Source organism: Electrona antarctica (genome assembly GCF_951216825.1).
Source record: "Electrona antarctica genome assembly, chromosome: 17".
NCBI lineage: Eukaryota > Metazoa > Chordata > Actinopteri > Myctophiformes > Myctophidae > Electrona > Electrona antarctica.
The window spans coordinates 33,199,792-33,224,711 of record NC_136798.1 but is presented as its reverse complement, the minus strand read 5'-3'; the positions used below and the strand labels follow the sequence as shown (position 1 = coordinate 33,224,711).

Sequence of the window (24,920 nt, the reverse complement as noted above, 5' to 3'; positions counted from 1 at the left end):
AGCCCATAGATCCAAACAGAAAAGTCGTATTTGATTGCATTAAATTACTTTAAACAACATTAAATTCACTTTGTCACTCACTTTGCCACTCGATTTGCCACTCGATCTGCCATTCACTTTATGCATGCGCATACCCTCTATTGACCCGTGTTCACGAGAGTGATTGGTCACTGCATGTATTCCTATATATATATATATATGGGCTGGGGCGTCACCTGCTGTCGGCGGGGAGTGTTTGGCGGGAGGAGTAGGACGAAGGCTCTACGTCCTCCCGGTGGGGGCTCCTCACTGGCAGGTGAGACAGTATGGGATACAACAGCACTGACAACACAGAAATGTGTGTGGGGAGGAATCAATTACGACTACATTGGGGAGAAAAAAGGGGGTAAAAATAAATTGGCTACACTAAATTTGTGAAGAGAAGACTTCAGGTTCCATTCTAAGCAGGTGCATACCATAGACTGTAAAAAAAAAATAGGGTGCATACGCAGTGGTGGAAAAAAGCACTCAAAAAGTTTTCTTAAATTAAAGTAAAATACTGTAAAATACTGCAATATTAAGTACTCCGTTACAAGTAAAAGTCCGGAATTCAAAATGTACTTGAGTAAAAGTACAAAGGTATTGACATAAAAATGCACTTATAGTACGAAAAGTAAAAGTAGTCATTGGAAATTGGATTAAAAGTACTGGAACTCAAAATTGTACTTAAGGTATATTCAGTGATTTCACTTAATTCAAATATCACTTATTTTTTTGTTTTATTGTGATAATCCTTCCTACTATATGGGAGTGTGCTGACCATATAAGGAGTTCCTCCCTGTCCCCCGTTAACCCTTGGGGTCAAAAAACCTTAGGTTTCGTTTTTGGCTAGGTGGCCCAGACTTCATCCAATCAGGATAGAGAGGGGCCTTCCGCCAATCATGACGTGCGGGGGTGGGCCTTGGTGTGCGTGCTGTTGGCCTGTCACGTGTCCCCCCATGTGCGTGCATGTGCACATCTTGTTACCGGGGTGGACCGGGGGGGTTTCCAAATCACCCAAATCACTGAATGTATTTAGTTACTTTCCACCACTGTGCGTAGGTGAGGACAGTATAAACAGGAGGACAGAGCATACACTGTGCACTTACTGGTTCCAGAGAATAGTTTATTCAGAGCAACGTTTCGATCGTGAGACCTAGCTTCCTCAGGCTACTCTAAATTGTAATTGCTAATAGCGTATTGCATTAAAACTACTCATAAAAGTGCAACAGTATACAAAACGTTAATGTATACTCATTACTACAGCCACCTCTGCTATACTCCGGTACGAACCGTGCAGTTTTGAGGCCTTGTCACAATGTGATGTGTCCCATCGTCTTGATGGAGGGTCCCTCGGAGCCTCTTGAGAGTGCAACGGTTCTCATAAGCTCTGCCCTGCCGCGCCGCACCACTGTATAAATCAAACGGCCTCATTAACAGCTCAATAAACCTTGTGTTTTATGCCCGTCCTTTTCCATTACCGCGTGCTCTGCCGCTGTGCTTGATAAATTACACGCCCTTAAGATGGAACCCCTGTGACCTTCGGGGGCCACGGGGCCACCCGGCCTGGCATAACTTAACACCGCCACCCGGAGACCGTGCCGGGATACGGGCTGCGGCTGTAGCGGGGTTGAATTCTACACCCGAGGCCGATTATACGAATGCCTTCTAAGCTATTTCATAATTCAAAATGATTCATTCGGGATTTATTTTATTTTATTATATTTTTGAATAGCTAAAATCTAAAATGACACAGATGTGCTCTGTGGTTATAATGGGTTAATTTATGCTCCACTGTACATTGGAGTCACGTACCGAAAATGTCCAAACTACAAACTCACAAGTTGTGAGCTTGTAGATATGCAATTTAATTATGAATTGCAGTTAAAGCACAAGTGACATTCTATGGTTAAAATAAGTGTGTTTTTTTTGTTGCTGAAAAGGTTAAAGCTGTAGGCCTATATTCATATTCCGAATTCCTTCCAAGAGAGAGGTTGTTCAGTAACAAGGGTCTCCCGCGGTCTCTGCAACTCTTTAGTAAACAGAACATTCATTTTCAGTTATCGGTTGCCAAATAATCTCTCTCCATGTCAGGAAAGAGTACACTGCTTCAATTTTACAGTGTTACACATCTCTTACAATTTCACTTGTTTATCTTGTGCCCCATATCCAACTTCTCTCTCCTGTTGGATAAAATTGCTATTCTGACCTGAATATGCATGTTCCGCTTACCAAAGAGATAGAGAGACATGCAGGGCGAGGTCTATGGTATCAGAATAGAATTAAAGGTATATTCAGTGATTTGACTTAATTCAAATATCACTTATTTTTTATTTTTTTCTGGATAATTCTCCCTACTATAGAGTGTGCTGACCATATAAGGAGTTCCTCCCTGTCCCCAGTGAGCCCCTGGGGTCAAAAAACCCTAGTTTCAGTTTTGGTGGCGGGTGGCAAAGCCTTCATCCAATCAGGATGAGAGGGGCCTTCCTCCAATCATGATCGAGTGGGGGCGGGCCTTGGTGCACATGCTGTTGGCCTGTTGCACTTCCCCCCACTGTAGAGCGCGCATGTGCACATTTTGTTACCGGGGCGGACTGGGTGGTTTTCCAAATCACCCAAATCACTGAATGCTCCTTTAACACTCACTATAACCAAAACAAAAATTGGGTCTCAACAGGGGATCCGGGATCCCTACAGGGGGTCCTCAGAGTTACAACAGGGGGGGGGTCTCCAGATAATCATTGCAGGAGCGACGTGTCGTCCGTCGGGCAAGGATTTAGCTGTTTCCCAATCGCTGTGTGATAGGAACATACACCACTTGAACTAGCATCCCTATTCTGTGGGTATCATTGCGATGTGAGGCATTGAGAGCTTGTAGATCAGCAATTGTTTTTGCTAAAAATAAAATATGTTGTCTAAAGGGAAAAAGGAGCAGACCAAGTACAGATCCATGGAGTTTACTAAGGATTGAGGGTATTAGTGGTTTAAACGTATGGAAATACATGAATCTAAGTCAACAAACAATGATGAACAAGTTTATGAAGCCATTTATGAAATCTATGAAAACGTTTAATCTGCAACACAATTGTATACAAACAAATGCAATGGGGGGGGGTCCTATAACTGCTTCATCTCTCTCTCAGCAAAGGGGTCCTTGGTCTGAAAAACATTGAAGACCCCTGCTGTATAAGACTAGAGGGGTTTATTATGGCATCATACTGCTTCTTACACAGAAGGGCTGGTAGTTGATATATGTGGATATGTGGCCCCTGTCGTTGAAATGTAATTAGCGGTGTGAGGACCAGTGAGAGTCCACGCCGCAGGTCTCAGAGGTCTGTGACCTGTGCCTCTACTTGTCTGTCCCTGTGGAACCAGCAGCTCGCTGGGAAAACAAGTTGACATATTTATGCATGATCTCAGGTATTCTCGGGTGAACGTCGTCTGGGCTGGAGGTGCTGTTAAAGTATGTGCGTTTTGTTGCTTTGTGATTTCCCTCTACACAGCCTTTGTTGATTGCACTCCTCTTATGTATTATTTAATTTATTCAGCAAAGTAATTCAGTGCTGTTGGGTTGTGAAGTACTTTCTGTTTTCCTTTGTGCTGAAACCTCCCACACTCTGTACCGACAACAGACTATGTACAATTTAGACGCACTTATTCAGAGGGACTTAGAGTATGCAGAACAGAATAAATGCCATAAACCCTAGAGACAAAAGATGGTAAATAGTTGTGTAAGTTGAGTGCAAAGAAAAACAATTTAGTGCTACTTGAGTAACAATAACAATAGGTGATGCCAGGTAAACATCAAACCTATAGCAGTGGATTGAGTCCTCATCAAACCTATAGCAGTGGATTGAGTCCTCAGTCCTGGCTTGGGGGGGGGGGGGGTCATTGCACAGCTGGGAGCGAGGGTGGAGCGAGTACTATAGACATAGATATAGATAACAGTTTAAGTCCAAATTGTATTCTGACCCCTCCACGAAAAGGCCTTGTTGTCCTGACCCCTTATCCATCATTTATACATTATGGATAATTAGTGTGGACTTAAACTGTCGTCTATAGTACTCAGGGTGTTTTAGGGCAGGGAGGGAAAGACTGAAGCATTTTGCTTCATGGCAGCCTGGGTGTTGGGGCTTAAAATATGGCATAAAGTAAGGTAGAATTTAAGGCAGTGGTTCTCTGAGTGTGGTTTGGGTACTAAGCTAAATGATTGAAAGCTAAGAACCAAATGGACTGCGTTACTCAGACCTGAAATATATAGTCGCCTCGGTTCGTCCCGTTTGTACTGTGGCAGGTCGTGCCGCGCCCGTTCGCACAATTCCTGTCTTTGCATTGACTCTGTATGTAATCACGCCGCTCTAACCAACCAAGTCTGAACGCACCTTTACAGGTCCATTTGGTTCCATTTGTATACACTCTCAGAGTTATGGGGGTTCGTGGCCATGCAAGGTGTACTACTAAATTGTTTGAGAACCAGTGCTTTATGGAATGGAGGCCGACGACATACTGTAGCTCTAGTATCAAAAGCGTTATGAGGTAACCATGGGGACATGCTTCTGTAGCTAATGTATTGTGCTTCATGTCAGCCTCTAGGGCACGGCTCTCTTGGTGTTGGGGATAAAGAAAAAAATCACACCCGTGTGAACTGAGTGGTGTAAGGTCTTATATAGCCTGATCAGCTCTGATCTGACGTAATGTCTGACGTAATGAAATCACACCCGGGTGAACTGGGTGACCGTAGCAACCATGCTCATTTTTTGAGCACAGACAGACTAATAAAGCCAGTCGTAGGAGTGGTTTACACCACTCAAAAAATGACAAAAGGTACTGTACAGTCTTAGGGGTATGTTCAACCTAGTTACGTTTTACGAAGAAGAAACGATGTCTAGTCTAGAGAAAATTGCATTTTTTATTATTATTATTATTATTATTATTATTATTATTATTATTATTATGTATTATGTGTATGTATTTATTATGTACAATATGCGGTAAGGTCTTGAAGTCTGTTCAAGTCAATAGACTGGAACAGACTCAAGACCTTACCGCAAATTGGAGGAAAAAAGAAAAGCTGTGGATGTGAAAGTAATCAAGATTGAGCAACTATATGGATTATCACCTCAAATGTATCGATAATGTGTAGATGTGCTGCCAGCATAGCTGTCTAACTTTGATCAGAGGTGGCAAACTTTTAGGATGAAGGCTTGTTTTTTATACAAAGCTAGGGCTCTACGTTGGGCCTCAACGGATATACGTTTTATCTCTGTCCTTCTAAAATGGTGGTGGAAAATGATACAATTTCCCATGCTTATACACAAACGCCTCAGTCACATGAAGAGCCTTAGGCGCGATTCATACTCCTATTTTAGAGCCGAATACAAGTCGGTTCGGCGCTGTAGAGCCTACAATGTGACGTCATTTGAGGTTCGGGGGGCGGGTACCGCCCTAAAGTCGGCTCTTCGGTGCTACTGAAAATTTCTGTAGTGCCGAAATCATTTCGGCACTACAGCGCCGAAACAGCGGTAAAATAGGAGTATGAATCGGCCCTTAGGAATCTCATTTACAGTAAGAGGTGACACCTCATTAAACATGTTTCCATTAACAGTCACGGCACAGACATGATGAAACAACATACCCTCATTTCACAGCAGTCTGGAGCAGCATGTAAGCTCGGCGTACTATCAAAGGAACAGTGGTAGTTGAAATGTACATTGTGCACAGTATGTCAATGTTAATGTTAATTTCATTAAAGAAGGTATTTAATAGCAACTTAAATATTATATTGCTAAGCCTGTCCTGTCCCGGACGGGTCCGTGGATGGGCCCGTTCTCTTGCTGAATATGGCGTTCACGTCATCCCCGCTGAAGACTTCCTTGCCGGTGAAGGTCCCGCGCTCCGAGGCCACGCCAATTACGCGGTCACACACTACGAGGCCACACTGCGTGCATATCATGTCCCCTGCTCTGTAGTCCTCCACCAGCTGAGCATCAGGGTGATCCTTACACTGAACCTTGGCGGAAGCCAGATCACCTTGTTGATGGCCACCGCTTCTCGACTCCATGTCACTCTCTTAGTAAGATCAAAATGAATTACGGTCTTTCTGTATCTCTCTGAGCCTTATTGAATATTGGCCAAACATTTAGCCTTTTGTATGGTGATCCCTGATGTGATGTCACTATACATCCATACATGTACAGTATATGGGCTTAATTGCCTCCTTTGCTTGCCTCCTTTTGTGCCCATATATGGAGCTGACCTATTTATTTGCGCCTGATGCCATGTCGACAGACACATTGTGGTTAGACAACACACTCCACATTTTGTGCATTGGGAACTCCTGATATGGTTATAGCATGAGTCATGTTGAAATGAGCGTGATGTCAGAGGTCCGCCGGCCGGCCGGCAATGTTAATATAGCATAAGGTTGAAAACACGTGTTCCTTAAACTTACAGTAATTTAATTTACCTTTCAAGATTTTGCTGCGTGTACTGCTACCGTAATCAATTTGCAGCACAAAAAGAAAAAGAAAAACAACAACCAAACACCACCAATAAGCGGGCGAACCTGTAGCCAGAGACTGGCATGGAGCAGTGAAAGTCCATCATTCATGTTCCATCCCCTCCCTACAATTTATCTGAACATGATTAGTTGCAATACATCAAACGGAAGCAAACCAGAGCAGCCACAGTCGCAGGTCTATAGCGGCCATTGTGTGACATAAAATGAAGGACTGAGAATAAAGCGGTAAAAGGAGAGAAGATCTAAGGCCTGATTTATGCTTAGTCCTATAAATTGGCAGACCTACAAGCTCAGAACTTGTCACATCGCAACACTTTGTGAGGTTTCACGTCTGCTATTTTAGGTGCATGATAGTCAGTGCCGGCCCGCCGTATACACAAACTATGCGCTGGCTTTGGGCCCGGGAGGTGCTACAGCCTCCCCACCCGATATTCTTTAATAACACACAGGCTAGGAAGGTCGGGCGGGGACAAACTAGAGACATGAGTAAAGTTCACGCTGCATTCAACACATCCACTTCAATTTCCACCGGCATTACCGTTACTGTTTTTTAGGGGTACTAGATTATTTTTTATAATACAGAGATATTCACGTTTAAGTAATGACTGGTTAATATAAAAAATTGGCCTTCAATTGTTGGTCACTGAACCCCCACCCCCCCACTTAGGGACCCCAGATGGACAGGGCCTTGCGACAATCACACAACGCACAACAAAGTATAAATCCGGCATGAGGGTGAGCAGAGGCGCTGTTGGAAGACAAGATGGAGGCTCATTTCCTCCCTGCGGTGTGAATCAATTTGGCGACAAATAAACAACACTGGGCCTCTTCCTGGTTACGCTGTCACTGCAGAGCGTTGAAACCATCCATTATCGGTGCCGTCACCCCCCAGCACCCCCGTGTTGACAGGACGTGTGACGAGCCACGAGCCATATCTGAATACATTCACCTACAGTAGTTCATCCACTCAGGAGAGGAACCCCTTTTATTATCTTGGATGGATAGTGTTCCAATCCCAATTTTGTCTGCTCGTTTTTTCTGGTTCATCACTTCCCATGTTCACTTGTTTATCCTGTAGGACTTCTCTCTCCTGATTGGATGAAAATGGTACCTGAACCTGAAAAGGTTTTTTTGTTATTGTTAAACATTCTATAGCAATGATCTCTATCAGAAAAGAGAGCTATATTTGGCACTTATTTCAACAACAACAAAAGAAGTAACATCGAGTACGACCCTATAAATCAGGTGTGAATTTGTAATCCCGAAAGACAGCCTCTCGATGTTCCACGGAGCTTTACAAACTCAACTGCCACCTTTGTGGGCTTGCTGCTTTTCAACAAGAGTATTGGTCTGGAATCATTCTGCGTCCGATGGATTCCGGCGACAACCGTGTAATCATAGCAGAATAAATCACACGGGAAACGGCTTTGCTGAAGGAGTCAGGGGTCGAGCATGGCTTTTCTCTTTTCATCAGCTCCGCATCTCCTCTGAGGTCAGCGATAACGACCTCGCTGCTGATCCAGTCGACCTCGCGGGCCTCCGGCGTGTCCGATTGTCTGTCTGTCAGCGCACTGTCCATATGCTGCGGCGAGGCTTGAGGTTAATTCTCTGCAGTGCGGTAGACCACCGTTTCCCCAAACACTGGGTGTTTTGTATTTTTTTGTTTCCTACATTTTTGTTTTTAATTATTATTATTTCAAAACATTTTCAAAAAACATTCCCCACCTTAAAAAAGCTGAAAACAAATTCAATGTTTTTTTTTTCTTCAGCAATTTCATGAAGATAATAAAAGACAAATCTAAGAAATTCCATAAATTAGAAAACAAAATGTTTGCCTTCCACTCCACCTTTACAAAAGAAAGCAGTTAATTGTGTACACACGCCACTGTTCTCGTTTGACGACCATGCAGCCTTATGCAAAGTTTAAAATGCAATGTAGATATAGCATGTTATTTAGACAGTGTAGATAGAATGTTCTTGAGACAGATGCCAGGTCTATTTGTTGACCTGGCAGTATAGTTTCAAATATACAGATAATTTATTGATATTATAATGCTTAGACCGATGCTAGGTTCCTGGTTTACCTAGATCCTACTGAGGCACTACATAGTCTCTATGGCGTCTATGCATTTGTGTTACCTTGCTCTGGATTAACTCTTAGCCTGCCGCCATTAATTAATCCCTCGATTGCCATGGTTTAATCACGCGTGACACTTACTTTGAAGAGCCAAATATCCGTATCGCATTTTACTATGAAACCATTCCGTGTGTGTTGACGAAGCTGGTGCTCGTTCTCTCGGTCGGTGGTGGAAAAAGTGGACCGCGAGTATCACAGCGCCTGCTACAGGCCGTTGAAAACGCTTGTCTGGGACAAAGCGTCCTCTGCAATGTCGCTTCTGTGAGATAAAGCCGTCTGAAAACAGAGCCGGCAATGTTAGTGGATGCGCGCGCATTTTCAAAATGGCCGCGCCCATTGTGTCAGAAGCATAACAAAGCTAACGGACGGTAGATTTCGATACGATCGTATTAAAACATGCATTAATGAATACATCGCTGTTAAAACGGCTTTTCCGTTTGTGGCAGGCTACAAGATTCTACGTGTTAATATTCCTATGTTCCTGGCGGGTAAACGATTAAGAGTGTCTGCTAAATGCCTAAACTGTAAATTGTCCGGGGGACCACCATGTGTTACGCACCCTTTGTGGGTGTCTAACTCGGAGAGTGTACAAATGGAACCAAATGGACCCGATAACGGGTCCATTTGGTTCCATTTGTGTACTGATTTTACAGTGTAGACTAGGGGTCCCAGAGATTTTAAAAATGGCATCAAATGGGGGTCCGTGGTCTAATAATGCATATCAAACTGGGGGTGTTTGAAATAAATAAAACAATTGAGAATCACTTGTGTGTGCACTAGGCGGTTGGTTTCCCTGCTTCCTGGTAAATCCAGGCGCGATGCTAAGCAGCCATGGAGGATGACGCCTTTTCAAACAGCTCCAGAATGCATTGCAGATATTATCATGAAAGCTCTGAGGCGCAGCAGAGCCGGCTGTGCAGAGAATGCGGTGTGTGTGTGTGTGTGTGTGTGTGTGTGTGTGTGTGTGTGTGTGTGTGTGTGTGTGTGTGTGTGTGTGTGTGTGTGTGTGTGTGTGTAACTGGAGTCTTTGCTTCAGGCCATGGGAAGTGGAGTCAGACTGACATTATTATGTGGAGTGTGCAGCTGTATCGTGATGATTGCATGTTGGGTATTATCATTCTGTTCTGACTCAGTGTGACGGCTGGAGTTGGCCAACGGTACCGTTAAGAATGTACAAAGCTGAAGGGGTGTGTGTGTGTGTGTGTGTGTGTGTGTGTGTGTGTGTGTGTGTGTGTGTGTGTGTGCGTGCGTGCGTGTGTGTCACGATTACACAATGTATTGTCTCACACTAATAATTGCGATTAACAATTAAATTGTGTTTTGGGCATTGAACATTGGAATAGAGGATATGCGCGGCGTGACATCATCATCAAACCCGGAAGTTATGCAGGAATTCCTACTGAGTGACAAAAAACTACTTTCTGGCCTTGACAACCCATGCATCCAAACAGAAAAGTCCTATCTGATTGCATTAAACAACATTAAACAATGTTAAACTCACTTTGCATGTTGCTTTGCCACTCGATGTGCCATTCACTTTAAGCATGTGCATACCCTCTATAGGATTTTTTTTAATGCATTGGGCAAAAAATATACATTACTGACATATTCATTAATCTTATACTATAAAACAAAATAGCGGAAATAGCTAATCTACATGTGTGACATGTTGTGAGCTTGTAGATCGACTATTTTCAGCATGCAACCAAGTGTAAAATCTGTTATTACAACACCATCAAGGTAGTCGTCTAAAATTGACTACGACTATCTATTTTTTTTAATTTGCTGTCCAAATCAACACTGCATGTCACAATTACAGAACAAACTAGCGCTGGAAACCGACGCCGACTTCCTATTGGTTCACCAACCAATGAGCCGCCTCCCCTGCCCCCTCCCCTCCCCAGTGGAACGCAGTGGAGAACGCTGACGCCACCCAATTTGGAGCGACGCCCCTCTGCACTGTTATTGGTTTATTGAATTACAACGTTCACTCCCACTCTTATGCCATACTTTTCCTTTGAAAACGAAACGTCAACGGAGCCTGAGGCTAGAGTACTATTAGTCCACCACTGGTTATCATGCAGGAAGGCACGATTACCAAATTGGTCAGTTACACCTCAAAGTCCAGAATCCACGCCTCAGGGCTTTACAAAAACACGGTTACAACGTGTGCAAATAATGTGCTTTAAGTGAGGCACTGGCAGTTTGCCAGAAGGGGGGGGGCTTAGTAATTGCTCTCTTCCTCAGATTAGCGGCTGGTTGCAGTGCAGAGTATTATACATTTATAGCTTTTAAGTATGGCTTAAGTAGCTGAATGTATATGACCACTGTCGGACGGAAACCTTGTATGTCCAAAACCATACTGTTACTTTTGACAAAATGGGGGTTAAAGGTTTCATGACATTAACTTTCATTTATTTTTATTTTTCGTTTTTCTTTTAGGTTTTATGACCTCAATTACACCAAAAGAAAAACCTGAGCTTTGAACATTCGGTGGATTTTCTGTGGCCTGGAGTTTTCTCTGGGGTTTGGAAGCCTTTTGAGCTGCAGTGAAAACAGTGACATCTGTTGGCAAATCCCATTGACATATATGGGATTTGCAATCTACTTTGTAGATTCAGGATAATACTATTACAAAACATACAGTACATTAAGTTAAAGCCCTATATGCCGTGACGTGTCATGAGCGTGTATGATTTGATTTGATTTAATTTAGGAAATACGAGTAAACACGATAAACCCAGGATTAAACACATAAAAGCAAAGCCTAATAAAACACTTGTTTCCAATGTGTGTAGCTATTTTTGATGAATGTCACTACTGTCACTAGTGGGTCTTCTCGTTAAGTATACTGTAGTTTTACACCAATACTTTTGTACTTTTATTCAAGTAAAGAAAATGTGTCTTGCTCAGGTACAGTTCAAGGTACAGTTCAACACATATAGACATAGAGGGTCAAACTAGCAACCAATCCTCATTACGTGCACAGTATGTTTGTGTGTTGGTGCAGGAATGGGTGACAGTCAAAGACACGTTAAAGTCGTCACTTGACACTGGACTTATTTGTATATTGCTGTTTTAACTTAAATGTTTTTTTTGGTGGTTTTCGCCTTTGTTATTATATTTGTAAAGGGATAGATAGAAAGTGAGCCGACAGGAAATGGGGAGAGAGATGGGGGGGGGGGGGTGACATGCAGTAAAGGCCGTCGGGATAGGGAGTCGAACCCTCGGCACACTGCCAGATTGGATTAGGCAAGGTGCCTGGACCGTTAAGCCACGGCCCAGGCCACTGTTTTAACTTAAACCCTAGGCAGGCATGTGCACACATAGATATCAAAGGGGGCTTGAGCCCCAGCCCTTTTCCCGTCGGTAAAAAAAAAAGCCCTCTCCAGACCATGAATGCTTTACTATGGTGAAAGAAATGCAAATTCCCTCTCCTTTCCATGCCATACCCGAAGGCAGCATTCAGGAGAATTGCCTTTTTTCCCCTACTCTTGTAAACTTGAACGCAGCATTTTGCATTCAGATAATCCATGTCACACATCACATCTTCAGTAGCTAAGGAGTGCAGGGTCGCACCCCGTAAATAGCTGATCTTCAAGCTCGCAGCACGCCGTGTTGTGAGCTTGTAGATACATATTATAACATAGTAATACTCTGTTACAAAAGTCGTGTATTATTATGCAGAATTTATGGTCATACTATAGGCTACTGGATTAGTAATGTATTAATGGCTAATTAAAGGTGTGGCTGGATTTAATTGCTTTATGTGCCACTGAGAAATAATATTACATCATCATTATCACTTAATATATTTTAAATTAAATCTGCAAAGTGACTAGAAATGAAATTAAGCTTTTCAAACAAAAAGTACAATATTTGCCTTTGAGTCGATTTAGTGAAATTAGAGTAATGTATTAATGGCTAATTAAAGGTGAGGCTGGATTTAATTGCTTTATGTGCCACTGAGAAATAATATTACATCATCATTTATCACTAAATATGTTTTAAAGTAAATCTGCAAAGTGACTAGAAAATGAAGCTTTTCAAACAAAAAGCACAATATTTGCCTTTGAGTCAATTTAGTGGAATATATAAAGCATGATACTTTTTCAAATAACATTTTACTTGCGTACAGTAGCCTACGGGAGTAAATGTACTTAGTTACTTTGCACCAGTGTAAAACATCATGGCCGACAGCGCTCCTGTAACCCAGCCTGGCGCGTGAAGAGTGCTGCGTGAAGCATGAAATGACTCCACAAGGCTCCGGGGTACGCGTGACGTGGTGGTGATGGTGCGTGCGCTTGATTTGCAAGCGGTTCACGTCTGAAATGCAACACTGTCTTTGTTTTTTTCTCTCTCTTTCCTACCATCTGTTGTTTATTGATATGTGAGAATTAGCATATCTCAGAACCAACAGGGTTGTCACAAACAGCTCACATGGCACATGGCTGCGTAGACTTGTTGTTGTTACAGGATATATACAGTCACAATCCTTTCTTTTCAACAATAATGTTGGTGCCTACAAGGAATGTGACTCAGGATTACAGGGAGAGACAGAATGTTTACACACTTTGTGTACTGAATGTATACTGTACTAAACTAGGCTATAGTATTTTATTTTTTTCTGATACATTGTCGATTGTCGATGCCACAAGCCATTGTTAATAATTTTCATTAGTTACTATATTTATAAAACTCAAACAGATTTCATCACTTTCAACCTTGCGACCATATTTTGGGCATGTCATTATGGACAAAACGTTCAATAGTCTTCCCCAAAAATGCGAAAGTAGCAGATCTACAAGCTCTCACAGTAATGCATTGCAGATATCTTTGCATGGCACTGCCATAAAGTATAAAATAATATTGAATGACTCATTTATGAAAAAAACTAAAAGATGAAATATGGAGATTACAAGCTCTCTGTCTTTACGTGTTGTACGTGTCTGTGCATCTTTTCATATGGGGGGAATTGTATCGTTAACAGCATGACTGGTGCAGGAGTACACTCAGACAATTAGACTACAATCAGACAATTAAGACTACACATTCAGACAATGTGTACCACCACCATCCCTCTAGTCTACCTCTTCTGCCTAACAGCACATTATGCTAAACCTACTGTATCATTAACTAATCGTTATATTGTAATGGAGATATTCATCGTGGAGTTGTATTTTCCTAGCCTGGCTAATAAGCCAGACTCAAATCACACTGTCGTGTGGTATTTGAGTCTGGAGATGCTGTGTATGGATCTTGTTTCCCGGGGGGCGGGTTCAAACATTTTCTCTTTGACGCAATTGGTTAGAGGTACTGTCAGTCAAAAGTCTCAAGCATTGCATGTCACTGTACCAAAGCCCGCCCATATTGCATACCGTGTCCCGATTGGCCACACCAGTTCTCTGGTGTAGGAAATGGGCGTACAATTGAGCCTCTCCAGACCGTAATCCGCCGGCAGGCAATTTTCTTTTTGCCAACGGCTGATTCGGTCTGGCTTATTAGCCAGGCTAGTATTTTCCTACAGTATTAATATACCACCCATTCACCAGCTTCAGCCGCACTGCTCCATGTGGAGAAAGGCAGCAGCCATGCCTGCCAGGAGAGGGATGACTGGCAGGAGTACAAACACACACATAGCTTGACAGCTTGTCTATAATGGATCGATGAGAAACATGCCGCGCAGTTTCTCAATCTTCCTTCATTTCACATCTACACCTACAGTACTAGTTTAAAACTTTGTTGTTGTTATTCAGTACTTTCCGTAGAGTTATATTAAATTTGATGGACACAACATGGCCAGGTTGTGATTGTCAGCTGGGGAGAGTGAACAGATAGAATCAAATGGACACAACATTGACTTTGAGAAACAGTGCATTACAGTGAATTGACTGGACACAACATGGTCAGGTGGTTGTAACATAACGGTGAATTGACTGGACACAACATGCTCAGGTGGTTGTAACATAACGGTGAATTGACTGGACACAACATGGTCAGGTGGTTGTAACATAACGGTGAATTGACTGGACACAACATGGTCAGGTGGTTGTAACATAACGGTGAATTGACTGGACACAACATGGTCAGGTGGTTGTAACATAACGGTGAATTGACTGGACACAACATGGTCAGGTGATTGTAACATAACGGTGAATTGAATGGACACAACATGGTCAGGTGGTTGTAACATAACGGTGAATTGACTGGACACAACATGGTCAGGTGGTTGTAACATAACGGTGAATTGAATGGACACAACATGGTCAGGTGGTTGTAACATAACGGTGAATTGACTGGACACAACATGGTCAGGTGGTTGTAACATAACGGTGAATTGACTGGACACAACATGGTCAGGTGGTTGTAACATAACGGTGAATTGACTGGACACAACATGGTCAGGTGATTGTAACATAACGGTGAATTGAATGGACACAACATGGTCAGGTGGTTGTAACATAACGGTGAATTGACTGGACACAACATGGTCAGGTGGTTGTAACATAACGGTGAATTGAATGGACACAACATGGTCAGGTGGTTGTAACATAACGGTGAATTGACTGGACACAACATGGTCAGGTGGTTGTAACATAACGGTGACTTGAATGGACACAACATGGTCAGGTGGTTGTAACATAACGGTGAATTGACTGGACACAACATGGTCAGGTGGTTGTAACATAACGGTGAATTGACTGGACACAACATGGTCAGGTGGTTGTAACATAACGGTGAATTGACTGGACACAACATGGTCAGGTGGTTGTAACATAACGGTGAATTGAATGGACACAACATGGTCAGGTGGTTGTAACATAACGGTGAATTGACTGGACACAACATGGTCAGGTGGTTGTAACATAACGGTGAATTGACTGGACACAACATGGTCAGGTGGTTGTAACATAACGGTGAATTGAATGGACACAACATGGTCAGGTGGTTGTAACATAACGGTGAATTGAATGGACACAACATGGTCAGGTGGTTGTAACATAACGGTGAATTGAATGGACACAACATGGTCAGGTGGTTGTAACATAACGGTGAATTGAATGGACACAACATGGTCAGGTGGTTGTAACATAACGGTGAATTGAATGGACACAACATGGTCAGACTAGCTAATACTTTCTTGTGCTTTCTGGGCCATGTGTCTCCCAAGGGGAGCACAAGTCTATTTGTGTGGCTCTGATTGTCTTAGAGCAGACACAATAACGTTTTAGCTATTCTTGTCCTTCACATAATGCCCACTAAAACTAGACTCAAAGTCTTCCAATGAATGTTTGATAAAGAATTACTTCATGGGCATGAAAAAGCTACTGTAAGCTTCCGCATTTCGTGATTGCTTTCTTGTCATTGTTTGACAGCTGACTTGAGGGACAAAAACAGTTTTTTGGTATATAATGCAGGATTTTGATGTATTGTACTATGTACTATTCTGTCTGAAATCAATAATTAATTTCTTATAGTTTTGAATGTAAAAGTCAAGAAAGTTATCGTCACAGGAAAAACTTTCCCAAAGTGACTGTCCTCTAGAGAAGTCCTGCAGCTCTCTGTGTAAATAATAAAGAGCAGAGAGGGGACGGGTCACACTGGATTTGGACCATGGCCAAGTAAACCACACACACCCAGACAACAGCCTGGCCAGACTGGCTGGGAGTCTCCTATCAAGCCAGGTCACCTTGCCAGTAACACAGCATGATCTGCATGACATTTTGACGTGCCGCAGAGACAAGGAGAATTGTTTTGGTCTCCTCACAATCACAAACATGCTGCCATGCATGACTAATATACCGCACATACTTTGCTATTTTTTATTTTACTTCACTTAAAAAATATATATATATCACTTTTGTAACATGTGATTGTTCTTGTCAACATTATAGGGCATTAAAAAATAAAAAATAAATAAAATATGGGCTACAAATACATGACAAAAGTAAATGACAAATATAAACAAAAGTTTTTCATTCATGTTTTTGTTTATTTTATTTGAAAGTGAAATATCCCTTTAAAGTTGCAAAAGGAATGCCAATGTGCAATTTTTCCATGCTCACCTTTTTATAGTCTCTACTATTCTATGTTTTGAATTACAGTACGGTGCATCGACTGACAAAGTATGAAACACTGAATTATTCAGGCCGTGTCATAAGGAACATTCCGTGTAAATAGCAGATCTACAAGCTCACCATGCAAGGTGTTGTGAGCTTGTATAGGGATTTAGTGGTTTAACATTCATGTGGCCGTGATTTGGACAAACTTATTGATGTAACGTGCCCATAATATGAGCACATTATGCTGCCTTTTGTAGAGAAAAGTTGATTCCTTGTAAGCAATTTAAAATGTACCCCAACCACAAACCATGGGTGAACAAGTCCAGCATACAGAAACAGAAACTCATTATTAAACAGCAGCCTGATTTGCATATACTGTAGCAGCTATCAAGGAGATGAATGCAGATATTTGGAAAAGAAAAACAGAACTATAAAATCTGAACTAGATAAGATGCTGCAAACCACATTGACAGCATGCCAACTATAGCAGTCCTCCAGAATCATGTCACCTTGGATGGCTTCAATTCAGATGGCAAGTTTGCTAATGGCCTTAGTTGTTTTCATCTTCATATAATACTGATTTATTCATGAACTGAGAAAACATTCACAGCGTTGACATACGGCAGGGCAGACCAAAAGGATGATAAAAAGTCCTAACTCTCATTAAGAGTGCATAAGAGTCATGGACCTGACATCTGTGGTTGTTTACTTACAGTAATTAAAGCACAATTAAACGTTGGTCAGAGGTTTAGGCTGTGTATACTTAGCTTTTAATGATGCAACTCCACATTTTGAGGAGCGAGGTTATCTTCATTGACTCACAGTGAAACCGGTTTCAGAGTCACTATTAGCACACAAATGAAAGCAAACAAAGCCAATTATTTCATTATAAATTTAGCAAATCTTCTTCCCAATTCAACGAGTGTACACTCAACACAAAGTTCCCATTTTAATTTCTTAAAAAAAGTCTGGTTTTGCAGTAGGAATTTTACATTGGGGCAGAATCTGCTTCGTGCACGCTCGTTTGTGTGCTGAAAGAGTGACTTTGATACCTCTTTCACCGAGCAATGTAAGTCACGGATCATCAATTTTTAATCTACGGAGCGACTATTGAAGTTGTCTCGCCAATATTTGGAGTTTCATCATAGCAAGGTGGCAAGGTAATTACACAGCCCAAAACTCTACCAAAGTTTCATTGCACTCTTGTGCAAAGAAATGAAATGCATGTATTCAACTTTTTTTTTTTACTTTACTTTTTTTATTATTATTATTACATAATTTTTATCCCACAATTTTGTAACCCATTTTTTCACACATGCAGTGTCAATTATCTAATTTAATCCTGGGCTCTACAGGACCTTCTAGCTGTGAGGCGACGGCATTATACCGACTGCCCCACCGTGCCCCCCATTCAATAAGTCTTTACAGACACACCATGTACATGCTGTTGTGGTAGACTCTGTTCAAAACCTTTAACCACTTGGAGGGAACATTCACCGACAATAGCCGATCTACAAGCTCACAATGCATCGCAACAGATTCATCGAGAGAGATTAGGTGTAGAGGGGGAAGGGGACCAAGCACAGAGCTGACCCCGATCAACAAAGTATTAGTTTACTACAGTAATTAGTAGAGCTCAGACAGACAGACAGACAGACAGACAGACGTGTCCAAAAAGAGCCCCAGCATTTGTTTTGTTTGAGGAAAGTGTCCTATTTCCACAGTCACCATGATGACCTTATTCTATCATGATGCTTTTATTGAAACGATTTCACCTTTTGTGCCTGCGTGCGTGCGTGCGTGCGTGCGTGCGTGCGTGCGTGCGTGCATGCGACCTGTGCGTGCGTGTAGTCGACTGGTGAGTCACCGCTTAATCCATACACCCGGCGTACACCTCACAGTTAGTGTTGCATATAGCATACTTAACCCATCCTCCCCACACACCTCACAGTTAGTGTTGCATATAGCATACTTAACCCATCCTCCCCGTACACCTCACAGTTAGTGTTGCATATAGCATACTTAACCCATCCTCCCCGTACACCTCACAGTTAGTGTTGCATATAGCATACTTAACCCATCCTCCCCACACACCTCACAGTTAGTGTTACATATAGCATACTTAACCCATCCTCCCCGTACACCTCACAGTTAGTGTTGCATATAGCATACTTAACCCATCCTCCCCACACACCTCACAGTTAGTGTTGCATATAGCATACTTAACCCATCCTCCCCACACACCTCACAGTTAGTGTTACATATAGCATACTTAACCCATCCTCCCCACACACCTCACAGTTAGTGTTGCATATAGCATACTTAACCCATCCTCCCCACACACCTCACAGTTAGTGTTGCATATAGCATACTTAACCCATCCTCCCCACACACCTCACAGTTAGTGTTACATATAGCATACTTAACCCATCCTCCCCGCACACCTCACAGTTACAGTGTTGCATATAGTATACTTAACCCATCCTCCCCGTACACCTCACAGTTAGTGTTGCATATAGCATACTTAACCCATCCTCCCCACACACCTCACAGTTAGTGTTACATATAGCATACTTAACCCATCCTCCCTGCACACCTCTACTGCTACAGTGTTATATATAGCATACTTAACACATCCTCCCTCTACAGTGTTATATAGTGTCGTGTATAACCAGCATCCACACCTCTACAGCTACAGTGTTACATATAGCATACTTAACCCATCCTCCCCACACACCTCACAGTTAGTGTTGCATATAGCATACTTAACCCATCCTCCCCACACACCTCACAGTGTTACATATAGCATACTTAACCCATCCTCCCTGCACACCTCTACAGCTACAGTGTTATATATAGCATACTTAACCCATCCTCCCTGCACACCTCTACTGCTACAGTGTTATATATAGCATACTTAACACATCCTCCCTGTACACCTCTACTGCTATACAGTGTTATATAGTGTCGTGTATAACCAGCATCCACCCCTCTGCAGCACAGTGAATTTAAACTCCTTCCTTCTGGACCTTTTTTAGTCCCAAGGTGCAGAACAAAGCGGTACAAAATTAGCTTGGCTCCAGCAGTGTGAGCCATCACTCACACCACATGACATGAACGGGACTTAGCAACATTGCACAGATGGCAAAGCAATGATTGTCTTTCGTTCGTTCATTCGTTTGTTCATTCAGTTTATAACCACACGAACCCTATAGCGTCCATATTATGGATAGTATAGACCCTCAGGGCTCTATACTAGTGTGTGTCTTTTCTGTTCTCACTGTACATGACATATCTTCACAGTAAATAGCCGATCTACTGTGAGCTTGTAGATTTCTTTTCAGCAAAAGTTTCCCCCAGAATATGCTGGGGCTTAAGCGATTAAATAGGGGTTCAAAGTCTGCACTAAACGATGTTGAAATTAATTAGTTGGATACTGAAGCCGTGTCATTATTTGGTTGCACTGCAGAGGAATAAGATTAATCTTAGCTATACTTGCGAGCTGCGTAAAGACCACACTAAACAAAATACTGTCACGGCAAATTATGTTTTCACTTTCTGAGTCCAATCAGTGAACAGTTCTATTTTCCACGTCGTGTTTATTAATGCGCCGTCACATTACACAAACAGAATGAAAACAGTCAAGCTGATCACTGTGGGACATGGTTGTTGCCCAACGCAAATTAGGTCTTTCATATTCCATTAACACTAACAAAATCATAACAATGTTGCTATTTTGTTCATGGACTAAAACTTAGCTAAGGTTGATGAAGAGTGCTAATCTGTCATGAGCACTCTTAATCATAATTGCAGTGCAATTTACCACGTCATGATCCTCTCCGAAAATAAAGTGCTTTTGTTGTCAATCAGTTTAATGTTTTTTTTTTAATGTAACGCTATTTTGCCGTCATGCTCCATAAAAGTAGGCAACAACAAGTCTCTCATGCCCAATTATCTTTGAACTGTTTTGCTATGTGTGACAGCGATGAGATCAAACAACCAAATGGCTCAAAGTAAAGCTAAAATACTTTAGCTAACGTAATGGGGTCATTAGCTTTTCTCATGGGAATCTCCCAGGAACCTCCCGCGGGGTATCTGCCTGCACGCCTCAAAGTCTCTCCACACGCAGTGGCTCTCAAAGTGGGGTCCGGAGACCCCCACGAGCCTGGTCAGTTGATATCAGAACTCGCCGAGTTAGAAGCCTTTAAAGCGCTGACCGCTCTTGTGGCTCTATACATGCATTAGATATAATGCACTCCAATCACCAAGCAAAGTTTGGAAATGATCCTCGTAGCAAAATTCCGTGCCAGACACACTTGTAGGGAAGGACTGAGAGCCGCCTCGTCTCATGTTTCAAATTTAAAGTCTGCTGGCTGGCAGCAGGCCGGTAATCCTCTGTATCTGCAGCTCGTGAAAAACAAAAGCACGGGTATAAATCTAAAGTCCTCATAAATGTCTAAGGAGTGAAATCCATCATGGAAAGTGTGTTGCCGACCCTAAACAGCTGGCATAATTCGCTCCTCCAAGTTATCCCACCTTCCAAAGTGATGTGCCATGAGACTGCTATCGTACAGACTGAGGAGCTTCACGTCCAACAACAGCAAGATTTTACGATCTTGGCAGCATTTCAGCTGGTGCTGCCCTTAAATGAAAGTAGAGCATAAACTTTTAGACATTACATTCAAACTAAAGATAAAGACTACCTAAATTTTAGGTAGTCTGGGGCACCCCTGGTATAGGGTGTGTAGGATGGGTGACAAATTCCAAATGTACTTTGTCAATGAATTTAGCTTTCTCTCTCCATTCTGTCATAAACTATAGTAAAACCAAACCAAAACAGGGCGGCGGTGGCTCAGGGGGTAGAGTGGCTGGATGGTAACTGCAAGGTTGCCAGTTCGAACCCGGGCTCCCTCAGAGTTGGTGTCGAAGTGTCCTTGCACTATATATTTCTAAAACTATGAAACATTTCAAAGATTTCTTTTCAGGCAAACATGTCCACCGTAAGATGAACCTAAATAGGTTTGAATGGGGTTTCTAGGTGTAAGTATGTAGGACAAATAGCATGCCAAAGTTTGTGCTATTGCCATTGAGAATGCATTGGGCGTTTAAGTTAAATAACTCAGAAACTACAAATCATTTCAAAGTAAAAAGTTCCAGCATGTGTCTCCACAGTAAGCTGAATTATAAAATGTGTGAATAGAGTTTCTAGGTGAAAGTAATGTTTTGACGTGCCATAGATAGAGGCGTATCTACAATAAGGCGAGGGCAGGCGTCCGCCTGTCCAAATCCATTTCTGGCCTGGCCAAAATCCATACAATGAGAAAAAAAGACGACAAAAACAAGACCTGAGAACTATTAACAGCTGATTGGCCGTTGCAGTAGAGCGCGACCCTCAATCACCCATTGGAATGCAAATGCGAGCCTTTCAGCCTTTGTATTCTACTCGTCTGCCAGGTATATCTCTTTGAAAACCTTTAGTGCTACGATTGTGCGCGGGGAGACGACAATTAACACTTATCTTGCCTGCCCAAAACGTAATTCCTGGATACGCCACTGGCCATAGAGCTGCCATTGAGCCCCATTATAAATTTCTCAAATTTGAAAGCACTATATTTATAAAACTATGAAACATTTCAAAGATTTATTTTCAGGCAAACATGTCCACTGTAAGATTAACCTAAATAGGTTTGAATGGGGTTTCTAGGTTTTTCAAAGTAAAAAGTTCCAGCATGTGTCTCCACAGTAAGCTGAATTATAAAAAGTGTGAATGGAGTTTCTAGGTGAAAGTGCTTTTTTGACGTGCCAATATCTGCCATTGAGCCCCATTGTGAATTTCTCAAATTTGAAAGCACTATATTTCTCCACCGTAAGATGAACCTAAACAGGTTTGAATGGGGTTTCTAGGTGTAAGTATGTAGGACTAGTAGCATGGCAAAGTTTGTGCTATTGCCATTGAGAATGCATTGGGCGTTTAAGTTAAATACGGGGGGGGACATATTTTGACAGCAGAAACTGCCTGTCATAATTTCTCCTGAAAGTGAGCAGCAAAGAAGCGTTTGGATCAATTGTTTCAACCAACACGCACACACACACGCGCACACACACACACACACACACACACACACGCACACACACATACACACACACACACACACACACACACACACACACACACACACACACACACACACACACACACACAGTATGTACATTAACAGTTAACTGCTATCAGCCAGCATAATGAGCAGTTTATTGTTGTTGCTTGTCCAATAATTACTAAGCCTATGATTATGGTGTTAAGTAACTACGTACATTTAATAAAGAGCTGTACATGTGTGAAGTTTTGATGTAGTTTTACTTTACTTATTTACTGTATTTTCTTTTTAATTACGCCATACTTCTACTCCACCACATCTCCGGGGCAAATATTGTACTTTTTACCCCAATTATTTAAAAACTTTAGTTTAAAGTTATAGTTTGCAGATTTGGATATTCATTCCAAAACATAAAAGAACCAATTAAACCTAATAGGCTATTTGAAAATAGCTGATGCAAACATTTTGAAATCTGTGAAAGTATATAATAGGGCTCATGTTTTTTGTTTATTTGTTTTTTGGCATTAGTAAATAAAGATTTGCAGAGGGACAATAGTGTAAACATGAACATGAATGTGAACATAGGTGTGATTCTGACTTGCCCATTGGTGCGCCTTGGGCAGAAAACCACTGGCCTAGATAAGAGCATCATTTCACCTTGCATTTGACTCATCAGAGACTGCAGGACAAATCCCCCAGCAGGCAAGAACAGGCCAGAAGTCATTCAGTAGACTGTATATTGTTGCTTTTTGTGTTTTTTGTAAATGAACGCCCTAATAGTTCATACTACAGCGTCACACACAGTACAAGCTCTCGACGTGAGACATTGTGATGCATTGTAGGCTTGTGCAGCAGCTGGAAATACCCTGAACTGTAGTGTTGCTGTTGTCTTGCAGACGGACTGCTCCAGCGACAGTGAGAGTGAAGACAACTTTATAGTGGTACCACCCAGGGACCACCTGGGGCTGGCCATCTTCTCCATGCTGTGCTGCTTCTGGCCTCTGGGGATAGCAGCCTTCTACTTCTCACAGGGGGTAAGCGCACGCATGCACGCACACACAGACACAAGCACGTACACGCACGTGCACACGCGCACACACACAAGCACGTACACGCATGTGCACACGCGCACACACACATACAGAATCAACACAACTACACAGGTCTGGCCTTACAGAAAAGGACAATCCCTCAAGGAGGATGCCCACACTAGCACCACACACACACACACACACACACACACACACACACACACACACACGCACACGCACACGCACACGCAAAACATCAGGCGCATCATATATAAAAAGCTCTTAGCTTTGACTCTTTTAACATCCACTCAGGGCCACTTATTTACCGTGCACACCGTCCATAACTCAAGGCCAATTTCTAATAGCAGCTTGACACTCTGCCAGCAGCTTGAAAGCCTCCTATAAGGAGCGCTTGTAAATCACAGTCCAGGCTTTATCTTCATGCCACCCCATCTTAGAACTGGCTCACAAACAGACATGGGGGGGTGGGGGGGGGGTCGTCTACATCACTGAGTCAGACCGGTATATCGGCCAGACCGTTCTTTGATTTAGGACATCGGTATATCTGCAAATGTGCAGCCAACGCCTCCCGAGTTTTAACCACTTTCAACCAGGCTTGCACCACTAATTTGTCATCAAAATTAAATTAAAAAATTTCAAATCAATTTTGAGCTTGTACTGTGGGTCGGTTAAATTTGAATCATCAAGATCACAATGCATCACGATCGATGTGACCCATTGTGAGTTTTGTAGATCTGCTATTTTCTATGCGTAGCATAACCATACGATGGAGTACACACACACTATGCCTGAACCTGGGTGTGGGGGCGGGGCGATAGCATCAGCTGGGAAAATCCATGATGCGCTTGCCATCGCCCATCGGCACGACCCTAATCAACAGCATCTAAATTGCCCTGCTAGGACGAAACACACACACACGCACACACACGCACACGCACACACACACGCACACACGCACACACGCACACAGTGATAACCCTTCAGACGGTTCCAGGAGGGAGACGGGGGCAGGTGGAGTCTGAAGGTTTTTCTGGA

General features: G+C 42.5%; 1 protein-coding gene across 1 annotated transcript in view; it reads left to right on the top strand.

Moving 5' to 3' along the window:
- Positions 1–24,920, top strand: part of syndig1l (synapse differentiation inducing 1-like) — a gene marked incomplete at both ends in the record, with an annotated part of 66,891 nt that overhangs the window by 29,255 nt on the left and 12,716 nt on the right. Inside the window, one exon of the mRNA XM_079525450.1 lies at positions 23,730–23,867. Within this exon, the coding sequence (XP_079381576.1) occupies positions 23,730–23,867 (138 nt within the window). The remainder of the gene's footprint in view (positions 1–23,729; positions 23,868–24,920) is intronic.